This window comes from Ctenopharyngodon idella, chromosome 24 (genome assembly GCF_019924925.1).
Source record: "Ctenopharyngodon idella isolate HZGC_01 chromosome 24, HZGC01, whole genome shotgun sequence".
Classification (NCBI taxonomy): Eukaryota; Metazoa; Chordata; class Actinopteri; order Cypriniformes; family Xenocyprididae; genus Ctenopharyngodon; species Ctenopharyngodon idella.
Window position 1 is genome coordinate 7,226,885 of NC_067243.1, and position 20,930 is coordinate 7,247,814.

Here is a 20,930-nt window from a genome sequence, read left to right on the forward strand (position 1 = left end):
TCGCCGGCGAAACTACGAGTCCTACTATAGTGAAGGCTTGTGCTGCTTAATATTCATGAGATTCACGCACCAGTTATAAATATTCATAAACACGCGGTGTATTCTACAAATTATTATAGCTACTCTGAACGTTTCAACCTACTAAAATTCAGAATATTAGTTTATAAATTTATAAGTTTATAAATAAGTTTAATTGTCTTAATTTTCTAAATAAACTCAAAGAGATATGCTACAGCCTGAGGTAATAAGTTCACTGCACTTTGGATTTGATTACTGATGAAGAAAATAGAGTTAAAACTCGATAAAAATTAAGTAGAATAAACAGAAATTATTATGACAAGATGGATGGAAAGAGAAAATATTACTGATGAAAACACATAGCGATGAAAACATTGCTAAAGGAAGAAAAAAAAGATAAATGTTTTTAAACCACGGTCGCAGAAGTGCCTTAATATAAGCTGTAATAGGAATAGATTAAAAAAAAAAAAAAAAAATATATATATATATATATATATATATATATATATATATATATATAATAAGGTCCGCGTGTGACCTACTTAATATTCATGAGATAATCCTTCGCCATAGTGCAGTTCGAGTTTCGCGAACTTTGACTGCTTCCTACCGCGCGCGAGCGAGTCTCGTGACGCTTTGCTTACCGTAGGGGTGTGTTCATTTGAACAAGGATTTGAGACCAAAGGAACAGGATACTGCTCTTACTCATTCAGTTAGTGACTGCACAAGAATGCAGATATATGATCCTCAGATGATCAGACACGAAGACGTGTTTTCTCTTGGCTTAGTGGAGACAGATTGAAATAGAGAGAGACAGTTAAGCTAAATTGTCAAAATGATAAGGTTTTTTTTTTTTTTTTTTTAAAAACACTGCCTCACTGTATCACAGACTGCATACCCATATTCATTGATTTTTATTTACTTATTTTGCATTCTGTGGAAGCACAAAGATTAATCTTTATATAAATGTATCTTCATTAATAACAATAAAGAGCTTAACTTGATTTGATTGAATCAGATATATTATCAAATCGACATTTTTACTTTAATATTCTTATAAACAAAACATTTACCAAATGAGTCTTCTTTCCCCAAAGCCAAACTGTATAGTTATTTCGAGAAAGACAAGTCTAGACTCCTTCTGTTTTTTAGTTATTCCATCCGAATCAAATCAAATCAAATTCACATGGGATCAATACATACTGTGACAATGTATAGAAGGTCTTTGTAGCAATTACTTTAGCATGTATTGCAGGTAAAATGCAATGCTACATGAAAAGTGAAACCTGTTGCATTACAGAGGACGTTAGATCAAGATCAGAACTGAGTAAGATCAGGTAATACCAGTTCGTCCTCTCCGTAGTGCTGGAATATACTTGTGACAAAAATAAAAAATAATCTGTGGACCTTGGCAATAAAATGATTGAAGCATAGGCTTTGGTCCTGAGTAAATCTGTGAAAATAACAATAACAACGCAGTATGCAAATAGTTACCCTGAGATTCAAAATTGGAATCTGTAGCCTACATTAAGTGGCTCAAACTGAATTAATTGTAGAAAATTGAGGAGAAGAAGTATAATGTTTGAGAAAAATCAATACAGTTACATGTCATTTGAACATTTGTAGTTTTGGTTATGTGATGTATAATTTGAAACACATTAAAGGTAGGGTAGGCAATTTGTTTTAAAAACACTTTTTGTTACACTGGTTGAAACTCTCTTCACATCCTGATAGCAATCAATAATAGAAGTGGTCTAAATATTAAAATATGTACATATCTTTTGTGGAAGTCTCAGGACCAAAAAATGTTTGTCTAATCATTGCATTTGATCCAAATGCAATGATATGATGTCCTATGCCTATCAACATATGTATTTCAGCGGTTTTGTTCGGTTACGAGATCCCAATGAAGGTCAGTTTTGTTCCTTTATAACATCTCAACAACGGTCGGTTTTGTTCCTTTACAAGGTTTCAACGAAAGTTGGTTTTGTTCCTTTACGAGATTTCAATGACAGTTTTCATTGTTAGTCAGTTTTGTTTCCTTACAAGATCTCAATGACAGTCAGTTTTGTTTATTTGTTCTTTTACGAGATTTCATTGATGGTCAGTTTTGTTCCTTTATAACGTTTCATCGAAAGCCGGTTTTGTTCCTTTACGAGATTTCAGTGACGGCCGGTTTTGTTCGGTTATGAGATCTCAATGACAGTCAGTTTTGTTTATTTGTTCTTTTACGAGATTTCATTGATGGTCAGTTTTGTTCCTTTATAACGTTTCATCGAAAGCCGGTTTTGTTCCTTTACGAGATTTCAGTGACGGCCGGTTTTGTTCGGTTATGAGATTTCAATGACAGTCAGTTTTGTTCCTTTAAAAGATTTTAATGATGGACGGTTTTGTTCCTTTACAAGATCTCAATGATGGTTGATTTTGTTTCTTGACAAGGTTTCAATGACATTTGGTTTTGTTCCTTCACGAGATTTCAGTGATGTTCGGTTTTGTTCGGTTACAAGATCGGTTTTCAGTGTAAATAGTTTTTTTTCTGTTATGAGATTTCAAAGACAATTGGTTTTGTTCGGTTACAAGATCTCAATGATGGTCGGTTTTGTTCCTTCACAAGGTTTCAACGAAAGTCATTATTGTTCCATTACGAGACTTCAATGACGGTCGGTTTTATTCGGTTATGAGATTTAAATGACAGTCGGTTTTTTCAATGACAGCCGGCTTTCATACAAAGCTTCTTAATGAGAATTAACAGAGGTTTAGATGTTGACGTTTTATTGAAAATAATAAAGTTTGAAGTCACCGTTATGGAGGTGAGCGTTTGCTTTAGATGAGCTGTGTCTCATTTAATTAAATTTTGAAGGCTTCATTCTCCAGAGGATGCCTCCTGTGAAGGATGCAGTATACGGAGTGTCCTTAACCAGAATTAAACTAGACGTCCTTCGTAGGACCAGGAAGTATCCCGCTGCTATGCCAACATGTTCACTGCAGTGTCATTGTGCTCTCACAACAGTTAAATGAATGAAAATTATTTATAAATTTGGAAAATAATTTGAAAAGAAAATGTGTTTATTTGTTTTATTTTGGTTAATGCTTGAGGAGCTGTGGTGTATGTACAACAGATTCGGTTTGAATCTTGGCGCAACATTTTGACAGATATATAACTGACCCATGGGATCCCCTCAAAATGTGTAGAATAATAATATCTCCCCCCCTGCCTATTATGACCAAAGAATTTATTTAATCACATTTGATAGTCCCATTCATTTGAAGCCAATACGTTTATTACACAGTTATGTTATAGGCCTACAATCATTATATACCACCAGAAAATACATTATATTAATATAAATAGATTAGTCTATGTGGAAATTGATTTTTTCTTCACCGTTATTTCTAAGCCTTAACTGGCGCAAAATACAGTGTATCAGATCACATCAGGTCATCTGTAATGTATCTGCTTGTTTTACACTCTTTGACCACCAGGTGGTATTGTGAGCAAATGAAGCCTCGAGAAATGAACCCTTTTGTGAACCACTTGGCTGAAAGGCTTCAATGCTTCATGAGGCTTCAGCTTGCCATCACTAATTACCAGCTTCACTTTTGACTAAACAGATTGACTTCATTTCAGTCACCATTATGGTGGTCAGTATTTGCTTTATTTGTGCAGTTTGACTCTTGACTTTTTAACGTTAGTTGAACTTGAAAAGCTGACGATGTTACAACCATTGTATAGTTAGCTGCTGTAATCTAGGATTCATTCAAATTATATAATTTTCATTATTAATTATAGCAAGATTGCAATTTTATATTGTACACTAAGCATTTTGAACTGCAATACCAGTTGGACTCACTCAGACACCAAAACTCAGCATATGAATCTCAGCAATGGTGACAATGCTTCATGCATCCTATAACAGACTGTTATTAAGTTGGAATTAGCTACATTACATCTACATGATCAAAAAATACACTCTGTGTAAGATTTTTCCCTTGCTATTTTTGCCACAGCTAACACAATTTTAACAGCAAGAGAAAAACTAACATTAAATCAAGTCAAACTGCACAACTACAACAAACACTGATCACAATGAAAGTGACTTCAAACTAAACAAAGAAGAAAACAGAAAAAAAGAGACAAACAGAAACACAAGAGCTACAGCTGACTTCTGGCCACAGCCTTAGATGAAATTAACTGAAGATAAAAGACGTTAAATCTCTCAAGATCTGATTAAACAACCCCACAAACAGCATTACCAGCTTCACTTATTACTAACCACTGACTTAATTCTGTTAGACATCTACATACATTCTTATTGAGAATAAACAGGGGTTTAAACGTATTTTTTTCATTTGAAGTCACCATAATGGTGAAAAAGTATAGTGTTGCGTTCTGTTCACTGAAATGAAAATGTGTTGCTCATACAGTATGTTTTTGTAACTTCATACCTTCTGAGAAAGCCAAACTGCTTGTTTTTAACATGGTCATCTAGATGTAGGACATAGGCTAAATATCAAAAGTGACTAAAAAGTTATCTATATCATGGATTTTCCAATAAATATTGTTTTATCTCTCAACCCTACACCTGGTGGGCAAACATACCCAACTTGCATTGAAGGAGTAACCCGAGTCTAAAGACCAGAATATCATAGAGACTTGTTGTGAATTTGTTTTTTAGATATGCAGTATGGAGTTCTTTGACACACACTGATGATTTGAGTGTGTGTGTGTTTCAGTTGGCGATCTGTCTCAGTGTGTGTGTGGGTAATGTCCTGCTCGGATGTCATGTGACTCTGGGAATCTGAAGACGTCAGTGTTTCTACTTTCTGTGCCGTCAGAAGACAAAACCTGTTGCTGTTTCATTTACTGGTTATGTTTGTGGTTCATTAAAATTTTGTTCTTTATTGGCTTAAATCAACACCATATTATTATATAAAATATTTTAAAATGTTTTTGCTGTTTTGAAATTGATCATTTAAATCAGATTAGCCATATAATACCTTGCCATATTTGAATTCCATACAACAACGTCCTTTCATTTCAACATACATTTCATTCAAAGAAAGTTTTCTACATTTTAAAATGAAAATTGGCAACAAAAACTATTTTTGTTGACATATAATCAGGACTAATCAATAATGAGAAATATTTTACTTATCTTTGCCTTTCCATCTATTAAAGGTTCTACCATATAAACAGATTTAAAAGAATACAACTTTGTGTCATTTGATATCATGTTCTCCTCATTCCTCAATGGTTTCATCACAATGAGGCACTTCCTGTAAATCAATTCTGTTAAAACACGTTTACTGTTTCTTGCTTTTACTTACCTGCATTTTCACTTCTACCTTCTGTACTACTGTAACTTAGTGTGATTTTTTATTATTATTTCTTATGCATGAAATTTTATATTTCTTATGTAGGCTATATGTTGTGATTATTTTTATGATTATTTTAACTCCTTTTCTATGTAAAGCACTTGAGATACCATCGTATGTAATGTAATTTTTTTGGCCAGAACTATATTTTGTTTCTTACTTATGCAGATCAAATCATTTAAAGGGACAGTTCACCCAAGAATAAAAATTCTGTCATCATTTACTCACCCTCAAGTTGTTCTAAAACAAATTGCTGGTCCCCATTGACTTTCATAGTATGAAAAAAAAAATATATATTATGGAAGTCAGTGGACAAAATATCTTCTTTTTTGTTCAACAAAGAAACTCATACAGGTTTAGAACAACTTGAGGGTGAGTATAATGATGACAGGATTTTTATTTTTGGGTGAACTACCCCTTTAACTTATATTTGATTAAATTGTAGTTTCTCAGACAACATGTGATGCATTTTTAACTTGCTAATTTCAAACAATTATGCTATGGCTAGCTAAACAATGGCTGGCAGGGGTGGGGTGGGTTGTTACAACTTTGAAAAGTTTTACAACCATCCCCTTGCATACAACTAAGAACATTTTCTTTTTATTAATTTTAGGAAGGAACTGATGAGGATTATGAGACCTTAGACAATGAAAACTTTTGTGTTTTAGTATGGAGCTCAAAGCCAAAGGAAGTGTGGGTAAGTTGTGCCCTGATCGGTGCGGTTTGGACAGTCATAGTTCCGGCAGAGTACCGTATTCATTCAGCATAAATACCGTTAAGGAAGTTTGTTCTGGTTGACTAATGTACACCCTGATTCAAACAGGAGGTGGATTTGAGCTGTGGTCAGTCACAGAAAGAGAGACATTGTGTTGTTCTTTAGGATTGTTTCAATAAACCTGTTTTTGAAGCATATTGCATGGTGTGGCTGCTGTTTTTACTTCTTTTTTTTTTTGTCTAATTGTTACATCTTACCCCAGCATATGTTATATCCCACCCTGGTAGTGGGGTAAGTTGTTACAAGGGCACACCATGTATTTGACATCAACTCAAGGGCTGTGATGTTCTTACAGAGGTTTGAATGGGTGCCTTTGTAGTAAACAAAAGTGGGTACTTTGCATAAAATTTCTGTGAGTAAATTTCTGTGAGTTAGCTGCATATTATGATTAGATATGTAGCTGCTTTTTCTATATATATATATATAGTTTAAAAAAATGCTGTATGGGGAATTTTAATTAGGCTATTGATAGCTGTTGTTATTGTTTATATTTTTATCTGGTTTAAAATGATAATTCAAATATGTTTGCATTGATATTCCTACATGTGGTTATCGCAAAATCTCTGGTCAACAAGTAGAGGGCGTCTAATTAACGTGTAGTATTTTGGAATTTGATTTTGAAGAAACCTTCGCTTCGCGTGCGGAAGATATTACGCTGCTACAACGGTATATTAAATTAGGAATGATATAATTAAAATTTATTAAAGAATATAATTATTAGTCTACCCCTAATGTAAGAATCAGCCAAATTTTTTAGAATCTGCTGTATAGAAAATTCGTTTGGCATAAAAATCTCAGCGTTACGGCGCTTCTGCATTTAGGCTAATTAATATTCATGAGCCAAATCTCCGCCTCAGTTTAAATACCACAGAGTTTAACGGTCTTCTGACTGATGCTGCAGCGCCGTTTCAACGACTAACAGAAATCAGCTCCTCTCTTCATCAAAACATTCAGTCGAGTTAGAAAGTCTCTGAAACACTGATTTACTCATTAAATGAGTCTTCTGTGAAGATTTAAGGCAGATTAAAAAAAGGCAGTATTTTGGGTTCACGTTCGATCACTTTTGAAGTAGATCATCTAACTTAGTTCCTCAAACAGAGCGTGAGAATGGTGAACTGCGGTCTTGTGACTGAGACAAATGAGCCAGGTATGAATTCACCTATTTACTTTTACTGATTCCGAAATTTTAATATGTCGGAGTGTTTTTCAAACAGGGAAGTTTGTCGCAAAGACTTTATCTCAGCATTATTTTAATCTAAAAAATAATGCTGTCTAATAGACTTTTTTTCAGAGAGCTGTATTTGAGGTGATGTAGTTCTGCTGTATTTGTGATGTTGGTTTGTGTGACTCAGTGCCTCTGAAGAGCATCTCAGTGGAGGTTCGGGTTCAGGATCATGTAGCCACAGTCTCCTCCACTCTGCAGTATGTGAATGAGGAAGAGCGCCCCCTGGAGGCCTTGTTCGTCTTCCCTCTGCCTGCTGATGCTGCTGTCTGCCACTTCAGTGCCAAGATCGGAGAGCAGGAGATTGTGGCAGAGGTGCAAGACAAACAGAGCGTGAGTCCAAATACAAAACCTGCAGGATGCTGATTAGCATATTCATACTACACATCAACTTTAAACTAAACTGTCTCACAGGCGAGGGATCGTTATGATGATGCTGTGAGTTCGGGTCAGCAGGCGTTTCTGTTGGAAGAGAGCGCAGAGAGTCCTGATGTGTTCAGACTGAGTGTCGGGTGTCTGTCGCCGGGTCAGAACGCTGCCGTCACCATCATCTACGTCACCGAGCTCGCTGTGCAGGCCGACCACTCGCTGCGCTTCTGTCTGCCGGCTGTACTCAACCCCCGATACACACCAGCAGGTACTACAGCAGCTGCTGACACACACTTTATTAGTGGAGAGAAGCTGATTCTAACACACTCTCTCTGTGTGTGTGTCAGGTTCAGGTGCTCGTATAGCCTCAAAGATTTCATCAGTACGTGGATCTGTTCCCTACACGCTGACTCTCAGTGTCCATGTGAGCTCTCCAAAGCCCATCTCCAAACTAGAGTCCAGCTGCACTCTGGATCCTCTAGTGTTCCTCCACTCTGATCACACTCAGGCGACGGTACTGTGTGTCTTCATGTGTTTATCTGGATGTGTGAGCACAGCAGTTTTATTCATGTGTTTTATGTGTGTAGGTGAATCTGAGTCCTGGTCACATGTTTGATAAGGACGTTGAGCTGTTTGTGTACTATCAGGATACCCATCAGCCCTCTGCTATAGTGGAGGCAGGAGTGAACACTGCCCCATCAGGTATGACCCGCAGCTCACTGGGATTATGGGATTGAGTGATCAAGGCATCACTGACTCTCTCTCTATTTCAGGCTCTCTGATGAGGGACCCAGTGGTCATGATAAGTTTGTACCCAGAGTTCCCAGAGGAAGTGATGTCATCACTGGCAACACAAGGAGAGTTTGTTTTTGTGATGGACAGATCAGGCAGTATGAGCAACACACGGATAAAAAGTGCAAAGGTAACATTTAAGATTCAAAACAGAATTTGTTTAGGTATGGATTTGTAATGGATTTTAAATATGGATTGGAAATTGATTGCACTGTAAAAAGTGTACCAAAGACTTGTGTACAAAGGCTATGTTCAGACTGCAGGCAAGGCATTTTTTTTCTCAAATCAGATCAGACAGGCAGACTATCCGCAAGTGATCAAATAAGATTTGTGTGTCCAGACACAAACAACCTACCTGCATGGGTTGCTTTGGCAATAATGTAGGAGAATCCACATAATATGTCCCAAGGCTTTCAAAACAGATGCAGGAAAAATGGAGGTGCATCATCTCGCTGCAGCACTGTATGAAAACAAAGTTTGGAATACAAAGATACAGAATATAAAGACAGATTGCTCCAGTCTAGCTAGCAAAGCATCAAACTGAGCCACTGACATCCTGAAGTAAACTTTGAAACGCTCTGGATAATCACGCATCTCCTTGATGGGTTGGAACTCTCCTTAGTCTTTATGTAATCTTGTGATTGGATGGACTCAATATTTCCTCTTTTTTGTTCTCTTTTTAAGAGGAGCGAGGACAACTAAATCATGCTCACTGCTTGAAGACTCCATTTTATATTGTTTTGCGATTTTTTTTTTTTTTTTTTGCAACAGATTCATTAATACGGATCGGACTCAGTGTGCAAGGTCTTTGCGCGTGACGAATTTTTAGGATCACGAATACGAAAAAACGCATACGAAAATTTCGGACTCAGTGTGCAAAGGCCTTTATCACCGGTTTTGACGTTATCATTATGTGTTCTATTAAGAGTGATTCAAAAGATAATCTGAAATCTGATTTGAGCAGCCAGAGAGTCCAGACGGAGACGCATCTGTAAAATTCTGATTGGAATCACATTTTAAATCATCTCCAAATGTGGTTTAAATCATTTCATGTGGGGTTTTTTTTGTTCAGACTTTCAAAAACCCATCTGGATAAAATCTGGATATGCAAATAATTGGATTTTTGCTGGCAGTCTGAACATAGTCAGTGTGCTTGATGAAAGTCCATAGAATCATGTTGAGTTTCAGTATCTGTCCATGTCTCTCTATAGGACACTCTGCTGTTACTGTTGAAGAGTCTGCCCATGGGATGCTACTTCAATATCTATGGATTTGGCTCTCGTTTTGAGTCCTTCTACCCGTTAGTAACTAGACCTTCATTCATAGATATTCAGTTTTGAAATGTGTCAGAGGAAAGATATCATTGTGGGTTTTTTTTATTGCAGTAAGAGTGTCAAGTACAATCAGAAAACAATGGATCAGGCTCTGAAGAGAGTGAAGGAAATGCAAGCAGACATGGGCGGCACAGAGATTTTACAGCCTCTAAAACACATCTACAGTCAGCCCTGTGTGCCCAACCACCCCAGACAGGTACAACAACACCTCAACATGCACCTGAACGACACATTGTATATGTTTACTGATGTGAGTAGAGGTTCATGGGACAGATCTTAGCTGAAGATTTTAATCTCAGATGTTTTTCTCTCTTCAGCTGTTCATCTTCACTGATGGAGAGGTGGGAAACACTAAAGAGGTGCTGGACCTGGTGAAACATCATGTTGACTCTCACAGGTAAAGGTCTGCTGGGTTTGATCTTCCCATCATTCATATCTTCATCACTTACACTAACAGAGTTTATTGTGTGTTCAGGTGTTTCTCATTCGGGATTGGTGAGGGTGCAAGTACCGCCCTCATCACAGGAATGGCCAGGGAGGGATCTGGTCACGCTCAGTTCATCACAGGCACCGACCGCATGCAGCCCAAAGTAAAGCTCTCCACTGGATTTCACAGGCACAAATGTTTCCTAGTCAAATGTCTCAATGGTTTCTCTTTCTCTTCAAACTATATCAGGTGATGCAGTCCCTCAGGTTTGCGCTGCAGCCCGCTGTGGTTAATATCTCTGTGGATTGGACCCTTCCAGATGGCATTACTGTTGACACACTGTCTGCACCCATCAATGTACTCTACCAGGGTCAAAGGTCACTCATTTACGCCCAACTTAAAGGAGAGGTGAGATGATGTAGCATGTGTTTCTTTAATGAGAATAAGAGTGTCTCTCATTTGTTTAAATGATACAAATGTTCCTCTCTTATAGAGTTCAGGAGGCTCTGAGGGAACAGTGACAGTCAAATACAGTCTTAAAGATCAACCAGTAACAAACCAGCTCCACTTCTGCCTCAAACCAACTGAGGAAACAGGGTAACACACACAAACACACATAGAAACACATTGAATTAGAGTGACATCAGCTGCTCTTCTAATCCAACAAATTTCCTCCATGTTGTTGCAGGTTAGCCGTCCACCAGCTGGCGGCTCGGACCCTGATCCGTTCTCTGGAGCAGAAAGAAAGGGATGGTGGTTCAAAGCTGGAGAGCATCAGGTGCAGGATAGTGAAGCTCAGTGTTCAGACAGGAGTCAGCAGTGTTCATACAGCCTTCATTGCCATTAATAAAGACTGCAGACAGACTATGAAAGGACCCCTGCTGCAGAGAAGAGTGCCGACATGCGGTTAGTGCTCTCATTGTGAACTTGTGAGGAAGTCTGTCTTTTTTTATTATCATTACAAAAGTGTTCTTGTCACATTTATTTTACATTTGGTGTGTTAAATTAATGGAAATCAAATGCTGTTTTAGGGTCACAGCAGTGGAATTTATGATCAACATGTCAAGTTAAACGAGTGTTTGTAAACCAAGTTTTCCGACAGATGTTTAGTGCTCTGACTGTGTGTATAAATGACTTGAGGATTTACAGTATCTCTTTAGGATGTGAAAACAAATGTTTTAGATTATGTACTGTATACAGAAAGTCCCAGGATGCCAGTATGTGCCTGTGGCTTTTGCATGGCATTGCACCAATATCATTTTCTTCAGAAAATTATAAAATTCAGTTAAACTTATTATTACAAAATAGTTCACTGTCTGGTAACAGTTTACATTTGGTATGTACAACTCATTATGATTTGAAATGTGTTTGTTTTTTAGGGATAGCTAATGGAGCCTTGCCTGGTAAGATGAATAATATAGACTCTTCTTTTCTCATGTCAGTGTGTTTTAAAGCTCTGATTGTGTCTGTATGGATGTGTGTGTTTTTGACAGCAAGGATTTCAAATGCTTTTCTTGTCACTTCACAGTTTAATGCATTTGAGGTGTTGATTTGACCTCATTAAGATGTAAAACAGTTTTTTTTGTTTTAGGGAGGATGTGGTGAGTGGTTCTTTTCTATCAGTGTGGGTTTCTTGTTCCTGCAAGAATGTGTTTGTGGTATTTGCTAAGAACTTTAAAGCATAACATCAATTCAGAACAATTCAGTAACATTCACTGGAAATGACTGAGTGGCTTTTTTTATGCATTCATTGACAAACAAAACAATACAAAAGCAAATAAAGGGTTTTAACCTTTAAGATAATAGCAAAATTGTTTTGGGCCAAAAATGTCCATATCAGTCATCCCTATTCCAAAGCTTTCCTTGTTGGTTAGTTCTTTTGGATGTGTCTGTTCTTGGCTGTTTCTCCAGATCTGAATCTGTTCTGACCTTTGGTTTCTCTGCCTGTAGTTGCACAATGTGCTTTAGCACCATACAGACCATCTATGTCTAGGTCACTGCAGGGTAAGTGCATCTCAAAGTAATATATATGCAGTGTTTGAAGAAATGATTGATTTTGCAATTTTGTCTGTAGTAATAATGACTGAAATATGTTAGCACTTTTTTGTTTTAGTATCACTGCTACATTACATATATATGTTGTTTTATATCTCTGTCTAAGATTACTAAACAAATGTGTTTAATTTGCTCTGATCATAAATGTTAATTCAGTCTGTTACTGTTACTGTTTTCTAACCATTACAGAAAACATTCTGTTTTCAAAACTTTCAGGTTTCACGTCCCCCATTCATTCACAATATTCATTAATCTTGTGCATAATATGACGAAAAAGGCTTTGTTAATGTTTCTTGTCTCGTCACATTGACAGTTACGAATTACATTACATGAAATATTACATGTTTAGTTTAGCTACTTCCATCTTATCTCACACTGTGAACATAAACCTGCCTACTTTGATTTGATTCTTCATTTAAAACATTTTGACATCAATGAGCAGTGTTGCAGCACAAAAGTATAGTTAGTATTAGGCAATTATATCACAATCTTTATTATATACACCTTGGAAAATACAGAGGTCTGGACCTTGGGAATGTGAATGGTGGCTACAGCCCTGGTCATATGACCTCATAAAGTTACATGTGAATGGCATTTCTAGTTACCATATTGGGAAAAAATCATTCGTTTGGCTTGTTTAATTCAAAAAATAAAAATGTCAAGTTTTGACAGTTATTTGTCACTTAACAGTTTATCTGTGCTGCATGCAACTCATTTTGATGTGAAATTAATTTGTTTTTTAGGGATGGCTTATAGACTCTTCTTTTCTCATGTCAGTGTGTTTTAAAGCTTTGATTGTGTCTGTATGGATGTGTGTGTTTTGTTGTGTTTGACAGCAAGGATTTCAAATGCTTTTCTTGTCACTTCAGAGTTGAATACATTTGAGGTGTTGATTTGACCTCATTAAGGTGTAAAACAGTTTTTTGTTTTAGGGAGGATGTGGTCAGTGCTTCTTTTCAATCAGTGAGGGTTTCTTGTTCCTGCAAGAACGTGTTTGTGGGATTTGCTAAGACAAACTTCACAACATACAGTAACACCAAATCAGAACAATTCAGTAACGTTCACTGGAAATGACAAAAAAAACAATACAAAAGGGTTTCAGGCTTTAAGATAATAGCAAAATTGTTTTAGGCCAAAAATGTCCATTTCAGTCCATTCCTATTTCAGAGCTTTTCTTGTTTGTTAGTTCTTTTGGATGTGTCTGTTATTGGCTGTTTCTCCAGATCTCAATCTGACCTTTGGTTTCTCTGCCTGTAGTTGCACGAAGTTGCTTAGGAAGTGCACCTCAATGTAGTGAAGTACGCAATGTTTAAAGTAATGTTTGTTGATTATAATTATACAATTTGTCTCTAGTAATAATTAATAAAATTCATAAGCATATTTCTTTTTTTTTATCGCTGTACACATATTCAGCTTCTCTGTCTGAGATTACTAAACAAGTGTGTTCAGTTTGCTCAGATCATAAATGTGTTCATTCAGTCTGTTACTGTTAATCCCTTTAACCTAACCATTACAGAAAACCTTCTGTGTTTTTACATTTTCAAAATATAATTTAGTATGATTGATGAGCTGTTTTCCTCATGGGGACCAAAATTTAGTCCCCACACAATAAAATATTTCAGGTTTTACTATCCTTGTGTATGTTCCACAATGTAGGGAATCCTGGAATCCACACACACACACACACACACACACACAATCTGTTGTGACTTTTGTTTTCTCTGCCTGTAGGTCAGCTGTTTGACGGATGTGATAGATCACTTCTAGGTAAATGCACCTCAATGTAATAGTTTTGTGAAGCATGAAATGTTTAAAGCAATGGTTGTTGTTTTTATGGCATATTAGAAAATGTGTACATTTAATTATTGATTTACAAGCCTCACTAAACCACAACAACATCTTAAAACTGCAACACTCATGGAGCAAGACACTGAAAAACCTTGAGGTGTTGATTTGACCTCGTCAAGATATAAAATGTACAGTTTTTTTGTTTTAGGGAGGATGTGGTCAGATGTGGTTCTTTTCAATCAGTGTGGGTTTCATGTTCCTGCAAGAATGTATTTGTGGTATTTGCTAAGACAAATTTCACAACATACAGTAACACCAATTCAGAACAATTCAGTAATGTTCACTACAAAATGTCTTGTGTACGTCTTTTTTATGGGTTCATTGACAAACAAAACAAATTACAAAAGGTAATTGCAAAAAATGTCCATATCAGTCCATCCCTGTTCCAAAGCTTTGTTAGTACTTTTGTTTCTCCAGATCTCGATCTTTTCTAAACTTTGGTTTCTCTGCCTGTAGGCCCACGATCTGCTCAGCCACAGGCCCCTGAACGTGCTAAGTCTAAATCACTGCTGGGTAAGTGCACTTCAATGGAACATTACTTTTATGAAAGAGTGAAGTATGCAATGTTTGAAGAATTATTGCTTTCGTTTTACAAAACTGTTACGTTTAATTAATGGTTTATAAGCCTCACCAAACCACAGCACTAAACCGAGAGCACTAAATGATTCCCTGTCACATAACAAGATGTGAAATTCATTTGGTTTTTTAGGGAGTCTACGTCAAGCCCTGTTTAAAAATCATGGTAAGAAATCATATTGAATACTCTTCTGTTGTGGTTTTGTGTTTAGGTGTTTTTTTGTGTCTGTTATGTAAGTTTGAATGTGAAGATTTTAAGGGGGGGGTTTCTGCCAATCTCATGTTAATCTTGAGTACCTATAGAGTAGTAGTGCATCCTTCATATCTCCAAAAAGTCTTTAGTTTTATCATATTTATAAAAGATACATACGCTGTACCAAGTATTTCCGAAAACAGCCGAGCGCCTGGAGGTGTGACGTGTGAGCAGAGCTAAAGAGTGACAAGCTATCTTGTCATAAAGTTTATCTTGTTATAAACTTGTCTTAATAGATTGCTTGGGTCATGCTGAGAACATAGATACCAATTTTGCAATATCCGCCATTTTGATTTCCTTTCAAAACCTACTTTTACAAACTCCTCCTAGACCGTTTGTCCGATTTTCACCAAAATGGAATTGTATCATCTTCAGACTGTGCCAACAAAAAGTTATAGTTTCATGTAAATTCAGAGCTTTTCTTGTTTGCTTATTTATTATTTCCATTTGTTAACTTTTGTTATTTCTTAATACCTGAATGTGCTGGCATATTTATTTTATTTTATTTTTTTATTTTATTTTTTTGACAGATTCCCAGAAGTTTAAACAGTCAGAGAGGAAGGATGCCCAAAATAGTCAATATGGCTACCTTTATTCTACACTTTCAGTGAACAGTAAGTGAATCAAACAGACACACCAAAGGCCATTTCACAAACTTTTGTCAGGGCTTTTTTTGCCACCTACTTGTCTGGAGATATGAAAAATGGCTTCTGAATAACTTCTGAATGGTTTATAAAGTAAAAACTTCTGAATGGTTTATAGAGAATTATAAAGGTGGTCTTCTTAGATTTGGGACATCATGCCGAGTAGAATTATATCCAATTTTTACACATCGGCCATTTTGGGCATCAGCGTTGGGAGTTTTGACGTAAAATGCTGTATTTTATGAATACATTAGCATATTGTTACAAAACTCGGTATGTGTCTTTGGCACCATGCCCTGACAGCACTCAAAAAGTTTCCAAAAATGCTAATAACTTTTGCTTAAATTAGCCTATTGTGATCTTAATAGATTCCTTGGGTCATGCCAAGAACATTGATACCAATTTTGCAATATTTGGCCAGACTTCCCGTCTGCCATTTTGATTTTTTTTTGTTCAAAACCTACTTTAACGAACTCTTTCTAGACCATTTTTCTAATTTTCACCAAAATTACATCTGTAATTACACTGTTGTTCCATCCTTTACATCTTAACTCACCCTTAAACCAATCCATACCGCCAAACCTGTCCCTAACCTTACCAATATCCCATCTCAAAAGCAGCAAAAGTTTTTTGCAATACAATATGAACCCAATAAGTGAACTGTACTTATTTTTTGATGTAAGTACATAGTAGTTAAGGCCACCTAATATAAAGTGGGCCGCTATGTTTAAAAGTTATGTATGTAAAATGTTATAGGTTTAAATATTATTTTGTGCTGTAATTGCTAGGAATGCATGTCCCCTATGATATGTGAATATTATGTAGACTTGCATCAAATTTATGCTTTAATAGTAGACTAATCACTGCAGGTTTCATCAGTCCAGTCTGTGACTTGCTAAAACGTCTGTTTAGCTTCAAAGGGTGCCTTCAATTATGGTATTTTATAAAAATGAAGGATACAAAGTTCTGGCATGAAACTCTAATGGGCAGAAACTCTAATCCTTTAACTCAACTTGTTCGTAATCACATCATTATCCATAGGACACAAATGATTGGTTCCTGCTGTACCAGTAGCCAATGAGCTGCGTGCTCAATCTTTAAATACATGAGTAGTATTTGCCTTAGCAGTGCAGCGTGCTTCAGAAACCCTTCACCTTCCCCAGCTCCACCTGTATAGATCTGCTACGGGTAATTCATGTATGTTATATTGTACAGCAGCAGCATGTCTTACTTGCTCACAGCAGCGTGTCGTGTATGTGTTGGCAGTAGCAAGTCCCGAACTTGTTCTGCAGCAGCAGCGTAGAAGATCGATTCTGCCAAGACCAAACATACAACATTGTCATACCCATTACCATGCCAAACACTCCAAGAGTTGTCATGACAGAACTATATTTTTTGCATTCCGATTCTGACATCCAAAGACACAGCAAAACATTTTTCTCATATTCTGTGGATTTTGCACATTTTCCTCCACTTGTTACCGCTATTATTCCGCCACCATTATATGCGCGCTGCTGCAAGTGATGTCACTGTGACGACTGCTGCAAATGGGTCCATAGCTTCACATGTGGCGTTTGTGAATGTTGTTTTTTCTTTAGAGATGGCGAGACCCTTATGTGGTTCTGCAAGAAAAAAATTCAGAGCTTTTCTTGTTTGCTTATTTATTATTTCTGTTTGTTCACTTTTGTTATTTCTTTTTTATCTGAATGTGCTGGCATATTTTTTTTCCAGTTTTTTATTTTTATTTTTTTCTATTTTTCGATTCAGAGAGGACGGATTATAATCAAGCATGTTATTCATCACTTTCAAGAACAGGTAAGTGAATCAAAAAGGCCATTTCACAAACTTCTTTCAGCGCTTCAACATTGTGATGTACAACATCATTTATCGTTCAGAGATTACTAAACAAATGTGTTTCATTTGCTCAGATCATAAATGTGTTCATGCCTCATTTTCAGTCTGTTACTGTTAATTTTTGTTCTGAATCAAGAGAAACAAAGTCATTTTGGAGAACACATTCCCCCGCTTTCACAGACAAGGCTTAAGCTAGTCCCAGACTAAAATGCATGTTTGAGCTGTTGTAACTGAAAGAAACTTGAACTGACATATCTTAACATATATCACGGTCATTGTTTTGTCTCAAGTACCAGTAATGTTTATTTCTAAGGCACGTTTACTAAGGAGTTATCCTGGCTTAGTCTAAGCCCTGTCTGTGAAACCGGGCCTTAGATTGTATGTGGAAATATATTTCTTCAGATTTACTATAGAGACATGAATTCTCCTTTTTCTGTCTTTTCCATTTGATCAGGAACAAATGAGGCTACCAGATAGTAAGACAATGAATCCACACTGATTGACATGTTTTTGTGATATGTGTGTGTGAATTTTATTTCTAATTCTATGTGTAACTCTAATGCACAGTCATCTTATGGTTAATGATTGTTGTTGTCAGTTGCGTAGATCCTATTGTGGCGTCTCATCAAGTAAACTCTCTAGACAAACAAAGAGGTAAACTAATACACACACACACCAACACACACACACACACACACACACACATAGACATTGGGTTTCCATGTTTTATGTAGGGTTTACCAGGATCACACACACACACACAAACACTAACAGCTAAACAATACATGTTGAATGTGAGTGCTGTCTATTTATCATGGAAATTAAAACATTATTTCCCCCTTTTTTTTCACATTGTTTCCACACATCTCAACTTTTGGTAGTATGATTAAATGAGTCAAAGAACAACCTTCAGTTCATTCATCACACTGCAAATAGAATTAAACATTGCATTGTGGGATGCAATATTGCATGTGTGCTCTGTTGTATACTGAATATTTTGACAAATGTAATAGGTCATATGGGTAATTCACACATAAAAATGTGCTTAAATATTATATATTGCAGTAATAGTTAGAATGTTATGCTAGTATGTCATTCCTAACGTCCACTATAGAGGTCAAAACAACCAACAAGGACAAAGAGGCAAGAAACACAACAATAAAAAAGACATTACACTAAAAAATTATTATTAATAAAGAACAAGAACACTAAAGCACTGTCACGGGTCAGTTATGTAAACAGCACGAAGACAAAGGAGAACAGTTATAATAATATCTAATGACAAAACTCAAAAAGGAAACTCACACTAACACAACTTAACTAACTGCAGACCCGTTACTTCAGCTGGTTTCTCTCCAGAAGGCGTCAGGCTGCTGGGAGCTGGACGCCACACTGGCGGATGTGTTTGGGAAGACGGAGGATGAGCTGACCAATCAGAAACCAGCACAGGTGAGAGATGTGATGAAATAATAACACAGCGATGATTGTGTCCAGTGTCCAGTAACAAATGCAGTGGATGATGGTTTGTACACAGGTGGATGGGTCAGTATGGGCCACTCTCCTGGCTCTGATCTGGTTATACGGCTGTAAAATAGACCAGCAGGTCGAGTGGCAGTTTGTGGCCATGAAGGCAGCGTCATGGATCGGCTCTCAGAAAGGTGGGGTCTCCATTCCAGAACACATTCATTCAGATATCTTCAGTTCTTTGACACACACTGATGATTTGAGTGTGTGTGTGTTTCAGTGGGCGATCTGTCTCAGTGTGTGAGTGTGGGTAATGTCCTGCTCTGATGTCAGGTGACCGAAGAGACTCTAGGAATCTGATGACGTCTGTGTTTCTACTTCCTGTGCCGTCAGAAGACAAAAGAACTGTTGTTTCATTTTCTGTAACTGAGCTCTGCTTCGTGTTTTATTAACATTTAGGCCATTTTATTAGCTTACCAAATTGTAACTGTATGTGACCTGTGGCATTATTTTTGAGTCACTCTGACCTAGAAACACATTTTGAGTTTTATGTCATATGATGTATTTTTGTAGGCCAAAACCCTGAAGGACTTTGAATGGGTTGAAGGACCCCAGTGGGTCTTTGAATGGGTTTTTGGTTAAATGCCGAACTGGTAAACTCATCTAGTCACTAGTCCGCTTTCACAGCATTGTTGTGTTTATAATCACATTATCATATGTAATTATAAATCTAACTTGAATTTTTAGGGAAAATGTTTTTAAACAAAGACTGGACGAGTTGTCAGAAGCTTAGTGATGGTGACGTTAAAGTCATGTGACCATGGTGTAGTTTGTTTATAGCCTACCTTTAGCTTTTTACTTCTGCCGATTGTATTTACACTTTAAGATTCATAAAGTTGTGAAGACTATCACAATGAACAAAACATGTAAGAATCATGAGCTTTTGTTAGTCGCAGACCATATTTTCTGTAATAATTCAAAAGTTAGTGGAAAAATCCTATTGGGTTTTTGAGGAGGGAATCAGTGTGATGCTAACTTCCAGGTTGGCCTACCAAAATATGTCATTACTGCAGCACTCTATTCCAAGATTATACCAAGATTTGCCAAATTTTTAACCCCCAGTTTAAGCATTACCTGGTTGCCTAACCCCACCCCTAATTATAACTCCACCCCCTAATCCTAAACCTGCCTATACTGGAGATTTAGGAGGGTAATAATCTTGTCGGGGGTCAGAATTTGGCAAAGCAGGTGTACTGTATTCTGAAATATTCAGTGGCATACGTGAATATTCATGAGATTCCTGTTTCACGTTAAAATGACTCGTGACATGTTCTCCAGATCACAGAAACTGTTTTCAACAAAGTAATTTTATGTTTCAGCATCGAATGAAGTTAAGCTTAGAATTCAATTGTTTATCTGTGCACAAAATGCTATAAATTGTCATGTTAATGATTGTGGTCATAGATTAGCCTAAATGAGCCAAAAGTATTTTGTTATATTCTTATGTTTTTCCTTTAAAAGTATGTTGTTTGTTTACGTTTCCTAATAGGCTTGTATATGGTGGCATAAGCCTAATAAAAAAGACCAAAATCTTTCTCACAGCATTAAAAGTGTATGGTGAGAAATAAAGAATAATATAAAGTCCCTCAAGTAGGCTGTTAATAACATTTTAACTCCTTCAGATAAGGTATTTCATGGACAAAAAGTGTCCAGGGTGCCACATGACAGGACCTCAACCTACAATCAGATGGTATTTCATGGGTATATAGAAGCTGTTTGTAATGGATGTAGCTGTTATAAGTCTATACAGTACATGTACTACTGTACCATATTACATTATGTTGCTGAAATCCACTCTCTTTGCTGGGATCAGGATAGGTAGTCTACCACAATCCAACTAAAACGTTTTGAAAAGCTCTCTTT

At 36.7% G+C, this 20,930-nt stretch overlaps 1 protein-coding gene across 2 annotated transcripts; it reads left to right on the forward strand.

Moving 5' to 3' along the window:
• The first annotated feature begins 7,057 nt into the window (after positions 1-7,057).
• On the forward strand, positions 7,058-20,606 carry LOC127507384 (von Willebrand factor A domain-containing protein 5A-like). 2 transcript variants are annotated; one of them, XR_007928333.1, is made up of 25 exons: positions 7,058-7,316; positions 7,522-7,724; positions 7,806-8,028; positions 8,108-8,274; positions 8,348-8,462; positions 8,534-8,682; positions 9,764-9,852; positions 9,938-10,082; positions 10,204-10,283; positions 10,362-10,476; positions 10,563-10,721; positions 10,807-10,910; positions 11,002-11,219; positions 11,693-11,716; positions 12,264-12,317; positions 14,100-14,135; positions 14,673-14,729; positions 14,926-14,958; positions 15,576-15,659; positions 17,457-17,504; positions 17,998-18,019; positions 18,142-18,197; positions 18,903-18,992; positions 19,078-19,201; positions 19,288-19,318. XR_007928333.1 is itself a non-coding variant. In XM_051884449.1 (25 exons), exons 1-25 carry the CDS (start codon positions 7,277-7,279, stop codon positions 19,332-19,334), a joined length of 2,511 nt encoding a protein of 836 aa, XP_051740409.1. In that variant the 5' UTR covers positions 7,058-7,276; the 3' UTR covers positions 19,335-20,606. The 2 variants fall into 2 exon arrangements, 1 of the variants encoding a protein (XP_051740409.1); XM_051884449.1 differs by having other exon boundaries at positions 18,874-18,992; positions 19,288-20,606.
• Positions 20,607-20,930: the final 324 nt, after the last annotated feature.

What these genes read in the sequence shown, in the direction of transcription:
- LOC127507384 (XM_051884449.1), top strand. Translation starts at nt 7,277, where the DNA reads ATGGTGAACTGCGGTCTTGTGACTGAGACAAATGAGCCAG. An exon ending in GACTGAGACAAATGAGCCAG is followed by an intron (nt 7,317 to 7,521) that starts GTATGAATTCAC and finishes TGTGTGACTCAG; the next exon opens with TGCCTCTGAAGAGCATCTCA. An exon ending in TATGTCTAGGTCACTGCAGG is followed by an intron (nt 12,318 to 14,099) that starts GTAAGTGCATCT and finishes CTCTGCCTGTAG; the next exon opens with GTCAGCTGTTTGACGGATGT.